General features: G+C 35.0%; 1 protein-coding gene across 1 annotated transcript; it reads left to right on the top strand.

The window, feature by feature from the left end:
- Positions 1-224: 224 nt before the first annotated feature.
- Positions 225-12,506, top strand: LOC107684373 (interleukin-6 receptor subunit beta-like). The gene is made up of 16 exons (XM_016480625.1): positions 225-276; positions 603-638; positions 918-974; positions 1,968-2,073; positions 2,264-2,427; positions 2,669-2,811; positions 3,963-4,098; positions 4,411-4,508; positions 6,944-7,154; positions 7,308-7,487; positions 8,046-8,174; positions 8,679-8,825; positions 9,358-9,501; positions 9,657-9,750; positions 9,855-9,936; positions 11,541-12,506. The coding sequence occupies exons 1-16, from the start codon at positions 225-227 to the stop codon at positions 12,114-12,116; spliced, it is 2,355 nt and encodes a 784-aa protein (XP_016336111.1). The 3' UTR covers positions 12,117-12,506.
- Positions 12,507-13,524: the final 1,018 nt, after the last annotated feature.

The raw sequence follows: 13,524 nt of genomic DNA, 5'->3' as shown, positions 1-13,524 counted from the left end.
AATGTTTTGTCCATTTCCTCAGCGACTTTCATTGTAAAAAGAAAAAAGAAAAAAAAAACGTCCACAGACAAACTATTTTCTTTTGTGTTTCGTTCTGAGGGCGAGTCACAACATCTATTCCGGCTCTGAGACATAAATAAAAGGGCACGTTTCCAAGAACACAGAAGTGTCTGAATGCTGTGGCGAATCAGCTTCTGGCAGCGTCGTTTAGCGCCTACTATATAATGGCCAAAAATGCTGAGCCGCGCCTAAACGTTACCGAGTTATGCTCTCGAGGTAGGCAGTTCTCTAGGTTCTGAGACAGCCTATGAGAGTTCAAGAGCACCTGCTGGGCTGTAGTTCCATGAGTGATGGGAAGGGAATACCCCGTACTGTTCCGTTAGTTGGTAGGCTGCGTAATATACAGTCTGTATAGTAGAAAAACCATTACGCCTATGGAGAGTCCCCACAAGGATAGCTGACCAGACGTGTGTCTGTGTGTGTGTGTGTGTGTGTGTGTGTGTTTAAAGTATTTTAACAGAATTATGGTATAGTATTGCATTTCATTTCATTCGTATGGTTGCTGAAGTGATAGGTAATTTCAGTAGGTTTATTAATTTCAGGTTTCGTATCTCTCTGGACAACTGTAGCGTCAACAGGTCAGTATGCGGGCCGTGTTTGTGTCTGTTTACATTCACTTGGGTCTGAGACCATATTGAAAATGTGAAATGTGAAAAAAAAAAAAATTTCTATTTAAACCTGTAAACAATAAACAAGTTTTACGATTTTTAGAAAAAGAAAACAAAGGCACGTTTTCACGTAAAATAAAGACTTTTCTTTTTCAAAAGATTCTCCTTTTGCAGGCACTTAGCCTATAGCCATTGTATAGAAGATAACCAAAAAAAAAACCTTTTAACTCAGCTTATCATTGCACACAGGATCCTGTGACTGTGGACGTGAAAACTTGAACGTTGATAAATGTAGCAACACAGAAGGTAAGAAATTGACATTTCCACTATGTAAGCTGTCTTTTTATCCAGTAAATTGGAGTAAAATCGAATAGCCTACTTTTTCTTAGTGCAACATGAATAAATAACACACCTGATACTTCATTTTTATTGTGTACAATGTGTACATTGACACATCTTAAGGTTTTATATCACCACTAAATTGAAAGTTTTGTGCTTATGAAAATGTGTCAAGACAAATGTCCAATAAAATATATTCAGTTATTGAATGGAAGAGGCGCAGTTCAGGTTGCCCTATAAAATTTAAGGATTGCTGTTTTCTTCTTTGTAGAGTCTATTTACAGTAAGCGCAAATTGCCCATCTGGTTGGCAAAGTCTGTTTACACTAATGCTGCCCACTATTGTCTAATTGAGCCAGAGGAAATTATAAAAGAGACCAAGTTGACAAATGGGACAGTTATGTGGAGAGTAAGGACAGTGAATTTAGTTTCTGACATGACCCACCCGAGTTTGAATTTTTTTGTTTTGTTTCTTTTTTTTTCTATTAACTAGGTTATCAGATGAACTATTATATAATATAAAGTGCAAGCTAGCGCTTAACCTTTTTGACTGTTTAACAATTAAAATTATAAAGCATCATGTCATAATTTTGACAATCTCAACAAATGTTCTCAGATTTTACACAAAAAGTTTTGACTGCATTCACAAGCTCTACATTCAGCCCTGTTAGTTTATCAATTACTACAAACCAACATTTGTTGTCAAAATAGTGGCAGCTTAATTTACTCTGTTATTTCAAATCCTATTCCCCATTTTTTGTTTTTTTCATTATTTTTTATTAATTTTCTTGCTTTTTCATCTAAATATAGAAAATAAAATGGTTTAGACCTCCGGAGTTGGACAAATACTTTGTTTACATTTCATTTTTAAGACTTTCAAGTCCTATTTTGCACTGTATTTGTGGCAAGTGGCAACATTATTTTTTGTTTATATTATCAGTGGATATTTCTCTTCTCACAGGAGTCTCTGATTTGGCATGCTACATAAAATATATCAAAACTAAACTTATGTCCATCTGTGAATGGAAAGGAAACATGTCAACCTCATACACGCTGTACACAAAACAGTAAGTTTATGTAAGAAGTGACAAATTGATGATTTTAACTTTATTCTGCTTGAAGTCTGAGGCTGAGCTTCACACCATTGCTGTTGTTTGATTTTTTTTAATCCTCATATCACAATTAAAAGTTAACGTCTTCTTTATTTGATAACTGATAATTCTATTTAACAATCCACACTCTTTGTTTCCTGTGTAGGAGAAAATGTAGTTGTATAGCTGTACATCAGAAGGACAAAATTTGGACTTCCAATTACTTTGTTGTTGTCTTAGATTGGAATATGACGGCTCACGTTATTGCAACCAGTAAAGATCAGCCCTCGTGCACCTACACAAATTTCAGTGGAATTCCATCCATGATGAGTATGTTAATCAACAATATTAATATTAGTAACTTCTAATTCATTCAAATCTTAACTGTATCGAAACCCTGATCTTACCTGATCTTCATTTAGCTTGAAGTTACTAGAATTATTAAAAATAGTAGGTACTAGAACTTCAAATATTGGTTAAAGCTGCTTGAAAATTATTTTACCAGACCGCAATTTCTGCATATTAGTATGTGATTCTGCATTGCAATGTTTAACGTTTTCTTTCATTTCAGCAATGTGTGGTCCTCATTCAAAACTAACTTACAAAAGAAGCTCAGGCCATCTGACTGTTTGGGTGGAGTGGGGAACTGAAAGCAAATATATTAAAAACTTCCTTGTTAAGTACAGAGAGTTCAACACTACAAAGTGGAAAGAGGTCAGTAACAGACATCTGACAAGAGGTCAGACATTTATTATTTATTTCCTAAACAAATAACTGCACATTGCGACATCCATTTACTTAATAGTTTGAAATATATTCTCATAATTAATTCATAGTGATATTCTCATAGTAAAAATACTCGTAAATAATTATGACTGATACCTATTAAAAGAAATTATAGCTGACACATATGGTAAATAATTTGTCAGATGAGTATAAAAAGGTGGCTTTTCTTTTTTGCTCTCAATTTATGAATATCTTGGGCATTTTTTTCCCTAATCCCTGATTAATTTCAAATCCTGGTGTAAAGGTTATAGTAATAGAGTGTGTACCTTTTCCCAAACCTCCGTACTATATTAACCCGTAAAAGGTGCATATTAGTACTTTGAGTGTACAAATTAGTATATAAATGGTACGTATAGCAACTTTTTAAATACTACCGCCCCAAGTGACAACTTTTTTTTCTGAGAGTGTACAATTATAGCACACTCTTTGGCATACTGCAACCCATGATGTAATGTGCTTAGCTTCCGTTTTAAGAGTAGCCATTAAGATGGAAATAATCTCTTCATGTCTCATTATTGTATGAGACTGCCAAAGACTGTTTCATGTTGTCCTCTTATTTTAGGAAAATAGTATGCAGGATGTTTATTGCTTGGTCGTTAGAGTTCATTTAAAATATATTTATGGATGGCAATTTTGTGCATAGGTAACCTATATACTATACATTAGCCCAAGGGTCTTGAGCTGGTAAGCTAAAGCTGTTGACAGTATCTAGTTCTGCGGCATATTACAGTGTGGTATAACACACTGGAACTGAGTAGAATGCAAGTCAGCTGATAATATGGACGGTTTGGTACAGAACAGAGTAGTGGTGTGGTGGGCTACCACAGTGTGAAAAAACAATGGTGAAGTATAGTTAAGAATAGATTCTATCTGCCGTTGTATCTTTCTGTCTGTAAAAACTTTTTACACCTTTTCAAAATTTTCAATCTAGGCTTTCAATCCCACTAAGTTTGTTTTGACTAACTTTACTTGTCTAGTAGTAAAAATCTAGGACTTTTAGTAAAGTTTGCTACAGGCCCATTACCTGATGTGAATGTACTTGCTTGTTCCACCTAATTTTGTACTCTTTTCCTCCACAGCAACAGTCTAAAAACAACAAAGAATGTGTTTTATGGAATCTGACGCCATCTCTGCCTTACGAGTTGCAAACACAGTGTGTTCCCAACAAAGAGTGTGCGCAGTGTCCACTCAGTAAGGTCATCATGGTTCCACCTGGTGAGTTGAGGACAGGGCTTTCCAAAGTGGCTAAAAACAAGTGTGTATTTACTGATATCTGTATTTTCTTGAAACTATACTTTTGTTTTAGTGAAGTGTACATTTTCTGTGCCATGAAACTGGATAAGTTAACTCCCTTGTCTTGTTTGATCAAACAGGTAGAGTTGCACTAAACTCATGGTATTGGTTGAGCCAATGTTGTTCCCAGTCACTCCACTCAAAGTCTATTTGTGGTGCTGGTGGCAGAGAAACCACACACTTTATCTTTAATATTTAATTGACCACTGTATTTTCTAAATTGTCATTCTCCAGAACTCACAGATGCACCATCAATCCAGCTGGAGATTCAAGACCATATGCAAAATCGTTTTATATCACCAGGCCAGAGAAAAGTGGTCGTGAAGTGGGAGGTACTAACACATGTAATTTCCCAAGGCCATCTCTGGTGTTTTCTGTGGTGGAATTAATGGGATCCAGAACAAAAATTCTAATATAATCTTATCTGATTCTTAGAGAATTCCTATTCCCATTTGGGTCCTGGTGTGCTACCAATACCTTTCTTTCAGTATTGAATGACTACACAGGTAACACAGTTATTAACATTCTAGTAACTACTATTAACTATTAGCACTCATTTGATTGTAGTAGTTCACTATTAGCTAATCAATAATTACTATTTTCCATACCTCCCAGAAAACTGATTAGAAACTCAATCCGAGCAGCTGAGTCCTTAGCCATCTTCAAGAAATGACTAAAAACACATCTGTTCCATCTTTATTTGACCCTCTAACTCTAGCACTTTCTATTCTATTTTAATTCTACTTTATCTATTAATTTATTTTAAAAACACTTGCTTTCTATTTTTTCTATTCTATCTACTTGTTTTTCTTTGTGTGTGTGTGTGTGTGTGTATATATATATACCTTGCTACGTGTACTGCGTTAGGCTAACCGATACTTGTCATTTGCACTTATATATTGTTGCTCTTTTGTTAGTTTTTCTGCTTCTATTGTCCTCATTTGTAAGTCACTTTGGATAAAAGCGTCTGCTAAATGACTAAATGTAATGTAAAACTATATACAGTTTCATTATAAATGTGAATAATGCATAATTATTTCTAAAGTGATGATCATGGTAATTACTCAAATATGACCAAATCCTTCAGATGGAATTACTAATTATTTCGGTACAGTATTCTACATGATAGCTCCCTAGTAATGATTGAAGTTCTTGTAAGCTTTTAAGGTTTTTGTAAGGTTTTGGATAGCAATTCCTTTTGAAGGATTTGGTAACAATTGAGTCATTACTAGAGAGCTACCATCATTATTAGAATAGTTATTAAGGAAAACCTAATCCTAAAGTATAGAATCTTCTAACCATTCATAATAATAAAAAGGACTGAAGTAGAAGACTTACAAATAAGCATATTTTTTCTGCTTCTATTGTCCTCATTTGTAAGTCACTTTGGATAAAAGCGTCTGCTAAATGACTAAATGTAATGTAAAACTATATACAGTTTCATTATAAATGTGAATAATGCATAATTATTTCTAAAGTGATGATCATGGTAATTACTCAAATATGACCAAATCCTTCAGATGGAATTACTAATTATTTCGGTACAGTATTCTACATGATAGCTCCCTAGTAATGATTGAAGTTCTTGTAAGCTTTTAAGGTTTTTGTAAGGTTTTGGATAGCAATTCCTTTTGAAGGATTTGGTAACAATTGAGTCATTACTAGAGAGCTACCATCATTATTACAATTGTTATTAAGGAAAACATAATCCTAAAGTATAGAATCTTCTAACCATTCATAATAATAAAAAGGACTGAAGTAGAAGGCTTACAAATAAGCATATCTTTCTGCAAGGTACGTTCAATTAGTCACTGGCATTTGGGGTATGGCTAATTATTCGAAAGGTTCCAATAGTCTTTACGGCTCTCCAGTGATTTGGTGAGAAGTGTGGACCTAAGATATCTTTTCTTTAAGTAACCTAGTAATAATAATTTACAACAAAATGACTACAAAAAAGGACGAAATTCAGAGGAATGATTGCCCAAGGTCTCGGAAACTAAAATCCATTATCAATCTTTAGTAAATGGTTCTGTAAGAGGACTCATGAAATGTACTAATTATTAACAGTTTATCCAAATCATAAGTCTGCTATTACCTATTGATAATTAGTGGTTAAATATTAAAGTAGTGGTAAAAAGGTTAATTTATTGACTAGTTTCACACAAATTATTAAATTGTATATTGTTTCTTAATAGTTTTCCTGGGAGGTATGAACAAATAGTTACTGAATAGCTAGTAGTTGTTGCTTTTTTGTTCCAGGAGAAAGAGCAGTAGAGGCAAAGATCTATTTGCAAGCAATTTTTTCAATAAACAAATGAGGTAATCCAGCAAGACGCAGAAGAGAATAATTCAACAACAGCGTCGCACACTGCATGGAAAGACAGCAACAACAAAGACTACTGAAACACAGGGGTTTATATACATAGGATAACAAAGGGCTAAACAAGGCACAGGTGAGGGTAATTAGTACTGTAACCGTGGAAACAAACTACAAACTGGAACAAAGGGAAACACAAGCAAGAAGGGAATTACAAACTAAAAGTCCAGGCTAAGGAAACCGAAACTGAACAGAAACGTGACAGTCGTGAATTACTGCATGTTAATATTAGTTATTAGAATGGTAACATTGCATTACTCATTTGTTCCTGTGTAGTTATTCGTTAACGAAGAAACAGTGTTCTAAAGTGTTAACAGAATCCTTTAAGATCGGTTCCAAATTATAATAAAAATTCTAATATAAAATTTTTTTCATCCCTTTTTTTCCCAGTATGCAAACAGTGAGGCTGTGGCTAACTACAGTGTGACAGTGAGGAAAGTATCCGGGGAACCCAGCAATCGGGACAGTTTCAGTACTGAAGATTCATCTCTCACCCTGATCCTGTCTTATTCTGCATATAACATCAGCATCAGGGCTTTAAACAGTGCTGGATCGTCTCCTGTCTCCAGTATAGCCATCGAGCAAATGGACGAATGGAGGGGTAAACTTTTTTCATATTTTCTTAAGTGCTACATGCAGACTACTCTGGTTAGCCTCATGTCCAATGAGTAAACATACTGTATATATGAACACTGGATGAGAAAATTTGCCACGTTGCTGTCGTAAATGCTGTGTATTATTTACAATTTTTTAGATTCGTTTGGGCCATTCACTGTCAACATAACCGGCAACAACAGTTTTAGTCTGTCCTGGAGCAGCTCTGTCTCAAGCGTCTGCTACTCTGTGGAGTGGTGGGCCAAAGGACAGATACCAGCTTTTCGTTCATTCTATGTGAAGCAGACGCACAAAGAAAAAACTGAGAAAACTGAGAGCAGTACTGTTCCCTTTCATTCTTCCTTAATAAGTAGGATAAATTAACTTCAGAATAGTATATTTGTATGAGTCAATGGAAACTAAGGATGTCCAAGTTGATGAAAAAAGCCTTGTGTAAAAGAAAAAGTTCTATAGAATGACATGTTTTTATGTTGTAATCATATTTCTAGCATTTTCAAAAGTATTGATTTAATAACTCTAAAAATGTGGTATAAATATCTTGTAAAAAGTAAAGATGTTTTCATTACACACTGAATACACACGAGTGTATATTTTTAATCATTATTGTCCAAATATTTTTCAAACATATCTCAAGGGGAAAAAGTTATTTTTATTTATTTTTAATCATAAATTTGAGATTTTATTATTGTAATTTTTTAAAAATAAATTCTTAGATCTAGACACAAATAACTATTACAACTATGTAATGTTTTCTATTAGCACAAAATATACTTTTATGTATATTTTACCTTGATTATAGAAGAGGGAGAATTAAAGCTTTATTTATTCACAGCATTAAGGATTCCAGCAATTTTTTTTTGTCTTTTTTTGAATGCAGTTTTTCAGCCCTATACAAGATATTATTTCTTCCTGCACATCAGACCATACCAAGACACCTGCAACATGAAGAATGTGAACGACAGTGAGACGACCTACGGCACAGCCCAAACTTACTTCACTGAAGGAAGTGAGTCTAAATATTCATATATGAAAACTATCATATGCATATATGAAAACTACTAATGTATGCTGAACAAAAAAATTACCTTTACTTGTAGCTTGTCAGTGGGGCAGTACCCTCAAAGGCACCCCCAGTACCCTCTCCTAAAAACACAGATACATCGATTACTAGTTTGCTGGTCTGTAGACTGAGCTGCATCACTGACAATGCTTTGCTTTTGCCAGAGATTTTTTCATGCATGAATTTAATGCACGAAAGCACTGATGTGTAGTCTAAAAGAAGTCTGAGTGCGCAAGTGTTAAGGATGTTATCTCCTGAACTTTGCCAGAGAAATATGAGCTATTGTGCAAGCTAAAAAAAAAAAAGGGAGAGAGAAAGGTTAAACACTGAAAATTTACAGTAACTGGTCTGCTCTAGTTTCCTTGTAATAGTTACAGCAGTAGATAAGAAGAACCTAGATAACTGATGTGTCATTGTGTCTGAATGAACTGAAGCTTTTTGGGCTTTCAGGTCCTATCAGTGCTCCTGGGAATGTTAGCATTTTGAATATTACCCAGCATTCCTCAGTAATTACGTGGAGCCCTGTGTCTGAGGAAGACCTGCGTGGATTCTTATTGGGCTACTGCATCTACTTGACAGAGGACAATAATGAAACATGTGAGTATGAGTCAGTCATAAAGTTATGTTTATTCATGTTTTATTTTAAAGTTAAAAACAATCATTAGGCATTATTACTAGTGGATTTTAAATCCCTTAAATTTACATTTCATTGTCAACACAATAATGTTTCTAAAAAATTTGAATAAATCTGAAAAAATTCACACAATTTCCAGTGAGCTAACATTACGAGAATCACTTTATCACATGTTTATCTTCTGTTCTTATGTCTTAAAAGATTTAGTTTAATTTTTCCAATGTAATAGCTCACTAATTAATGGCTGGAAAACGTTTTGACAAAATGATTGAAGACAAATGGGAACTGCTCTAAAGTATGATTTGATAGTCCATGCTTTCAGAGAGTTTCAAGTTTGTTAGCAAAAAAAAAATAAAGAAGCTTTTATTGTTATTGTTGTTGTTATTGTATGATAATAAGGCTATAAATGTGGCATTGTTTTAAATGCAGTCTTTGTGCTATATTTTGTTTATGTGCTTTTTTTTTTTTTTTTTTTACCACATTCAACATTTACAGCCTTCAAAGTGGATCCCAGCATAAACAGCTATGAGCTGCAGAATCTTGAGAGCAACAGTGCGTACCGTGTGCAGCTCTCTGCATTTACTGCAGCTGGAGAAGGAGAGCGCAGTGATTTCACACACTTTGTCACAAAACTGCCAGGTAAACTCATATTTTTCATGAGATAATGTCTGTTACTGATCTGGGATTTAAGGTTTATCTGTTCAAAATACACACTAAATCTCTGGAGGTTTGTTTTTTAATCACATGGACTGAAATAGTCACATACGTACTGACTACATGGCTTATTCTGACAGAATTCACAGCTTTGAACAGCATTATAGCCGCGGTCGTTGTAGGAATAATAATTCTTTTACTAGCGGTTCACTTCAGCTTCCGGCTTCTGCACAGGTAGAGACACTTGCATTTTATGTTCTGAAAGATTGCCATATATAACCAGTCACTACCCCTGCATGTCTGTCATCTAATGTGGCGCTCACTGTGCATTTTTACAGAGCCAAGAAACTGCTGTGGCCGAGTATACCAAATCCTGAGAACAGCAATGCTGTTCAGAAAATTGAAATTGCCTATGAACTGGTAAGCAAGAGACAATATATACGGCTGAAACAATAATTTTGTTGTCAAGGAAAATAATATACAAAAAATGGTATACAAACACTACTGAGACAGTGCCACAAGTACAGTAAAGTTGACACCGGCCCTCCAGGACCGAGTTTGGACAGCCCTGGTTTAAATGGTACAGAATCAGAAGCAGAAATTGCTAAGTATGTTTGCACATACAGGGAATTTGTTCTGTGGTATCGCACACTGGGGAGAGCATTTAACTGTTCATGAAGTAGATTGCCTGTGAAGTACGCCAAGGTACTTCACATAATATCATTGTTTTACCATAGTGCATGTCTGTTCGATTATATTATACTCTCTGCCAGATATTTCTGTGAGTTTGCCTGTCTGCCCTCCCTCCTCCCTTCTCTCCCTTTGTCTTTTTCCCTCCTCCCTTCTGTGTTCTCTATCTACTCTCTTTCTTCTTTCCTCTCTCTATCCCTTATTTTATACACACATGCATATACGTATATCTCCTTTTGGCTTCAAATGATGAGATGATGGTGGGGCCCTTTGGGACGAGGTTATTGAGTTTGGTCTGTCCGATGTACAGAGTGCATTTGGGAGAGTACTTCTGCCTGATGTACTCCTATAATATGTTTAGAACTTCCTGATCATATTCCCATTTTATATAACACACATATGTAATCCATATCTTATTGGTTGAATTGGGTACACCACCTCTCATAATATGTCTGTATATACCATTGTACAAGACAATAAAAACAAAGTTAGGCAACCTCAGATTTGTTTTGTCTGCCTTGCCTTTCTTCCCGTCCGTTACACTCTGGGGGACTGAGAATATCTTGGTGATGACGAGAAATAACAGGATTAATTTTTAACAATGTCCAAAAAGCATATTCTGCTTGTTGGTTGGGCCACATGACATTGATTTTGAAAACATACATACATTACATTTCAAACATACAACAATACATTTCAAATGTTAATAAGCTGTGAAGCACGTTCTAAGAAATAATAGATGAGATTATAATTATAGAATAATAAGATTATGCCGAACTACTTAATAAGGTTTTATTTTCAAGAAATTCATTGATTTAACAAACCTGCTTTCTTCATTATATCAGGGCAGTTGTATCAACCGGAAAATTTTGACTTTATGCCACCCAAAAAAACATCAAAATGACTTAATACAACCATTGAAAGCATGCACAATTGCACATAATAGAAGAAGTGTATCTCAAGTAATTATATGCATGCTACCATTTAAATATTTGGGTCAAAAGCCTAAAGCTGCATTTGTTTGATCACAAATACAGTAACAATATCGATATTGTGAAATATTATTAAAATAACTGTTTTCTATTTTATTATTTTGGAATATGTAAATTATTATTGTGATGACAGTAATACCATGGTACTATAATGGTACATGTCCAAAAGAACACAGTGTTACAATGGTACCATGTCCAGAAAACCATGATCCATGAAATCCCATGGAAGTTTGTGTAAGTGTACATTAAGTTTCAGTTTATGACGAGACGTTTGAACATATTCATGCGTGAATTCATTATTTGAATCCTTTGGCCACTTTCTGCCATGTGTTTCTTCTGCAGGGTATCCTGGAGCCACTGAACAGACAGAGGTTAGAGGAGAGTGAGGGATGTGATTCTAGTACGGTGTGTGTCGTTGGGAGCAAGAGGGAGGCATCTCCTCTCAGCAGCCCTCCTACCACCCTTCTCCTCAGTGAAGATGAGGACAGCCCATCCATCCCGGAGGAGATCGCACCACCTGACATCCCAACCAGAGAGTCTGTTATCAAAGAGACTCTTCCTACGGACTTTAATAAAACAGACTCCGTTTTGAGCACTTCTCTTGATGAAGAAGTCACAACCTTTGAAAGCAAAGACCCTGGAGAGATCGTCTCCAACACGACAGTATCGGACTTCGTCCCAGCATCCCAACCTGCTGTGGTTTTCATGAGCGATTACACTACCATGGAGATCTTCCAGCAGGTCACTATGACTGGGATTCAGGGTCCATCCATACAAACAGTAAAACCTGGATTGGTTGCTGTACATCCAGGGCAGGATTATGTTCAGCAGTCCTATTTTTTGGAAGAAATAGTCAAGGAACCACCAGTGGCATTTAACGGTACTGATGTTTTGAACCCAGAAATCACAGTGCTTTGAGATGCTCTTATCCGTTGATTTAGAGGACACTTACTATACAGACACAATCCCTCTGGGGCACTCTGAGATTAGGAGCTTAAATTCAGGGTACAATGTTCATTGTCCTATTCCTGACAGCTTTAGCTGCTACTCAACACCTCCCATAAAAGATGGAATACGCTACTTGTATTGACAGTGAATTGGACTCAGGTCTCCGAATTCTACCTCTGAAGCACCAGTTCTTGTGACAGAGACCACTGCATCAATGACACAGCCCTAGATGTTCCTTAAAAGGGGTCATGAAATGCATTTTCAGATCTTTATATTATGTTTCTGGAGGTTATCAATGTTTTATTGCATAAAAAAAAATTGTAAACTACGACAAGTTTCCATCCTTATTTTCACTATTTCACAAACACTTAATTTCAAGGGGTTACCTTTTAGAAATGCAATTTTTTTCCCCCCCAAAAAATGTTCTCCTGGTGTTCCAAAGGAAAAAAAATGAAACGAAACAAAGGGTGGGGAATTTTTTTTTTTTTGGTGCACTGTCGCTTTAATTATAATTGTACATGATCTGTACAGAATATACTACTATATTTTCATGTGAATGTACAGTGTTACATTATATTTTTAAAATATATCATCTGCATTCGTTTTTTTTTTTTTTATATATATTTTATAACCGTAAGGACTATTACACAAATTTAGGGACTTGCAACTTGAATTTCAAAAACATGGTAAGGAGTTTAACATTCGCAAGCACCATTCACATTTTCTTCAGAAAATGTAAACAATTACACAATAAGAAAAACATACTGCAGTTGATAAACTGGAAGTATAATAGCTCTTTAATGTAAATTTCATGTTAGGGAAAATCTTTTATACACGTATGTCTAAACAGATGCACAAAATCACACAAATCAATATAATTCAGAAGTTACTTAGTTCTTAATCATATTAGTTTTGCTGCTAACAAGTACTGTATATATACCCACTTAGAAAGACAATATTAAAAAATAAATAATATTCGGAAGCTTAAAGCTTTAAATTGTAGTTATTTTGAATGAGACAGCAGTCACTGTTAATAACGTTACTGTGCTCATCAATCAGTAAAGGCTCCTTAGAAAACCTATTAAAACATCTGAATATATGCCACACAACAATCCTTGTATGAAGAGTTTTCTGTAGGACTCTGTATACACTGGTTCAAACAAAATACTGTTAAAAAATAAGGATAAAACTATGCATTTTACAGAAGCTTTAGTATAATACTCGATAAATAAGTCGTTTGACTTGATTTACATTGTTGTTAAATATTCTGTTGTCACACAAACTGTCTAGGCACTTTTAACATGCACTGTGTAACTACACAGTTCACTCGGAGTGTTATAATACACATGTACTAATTGTATATATATATATATATATA

The sequence above is a fragment of the Sinocyclocheilus anshuiensis genome, unplaced genomic scaffold, assembly GCF_001515605.1.
Source record: "Sinocyclocheilus anshuiensis isolate Anshui unplaced genomic scaffold, SAMN03320099.WGS_v1.1 scaffold29, whole genome shotgun sequence".
In the NCBI taxonomy this organism is placed as follows: domain Eukaryota; kingdom Metazoa; phylum Chordata; class Actinopteri; order Cypriniformes; family Cyprinidae; genus Sinocyclocheilus; species Sinocyclocheilus anshuiensis.
Note: the sequence above shows the minus strand (reverse complement) of the source record. Positions and strands in the feature narration are given on the sequence as shown.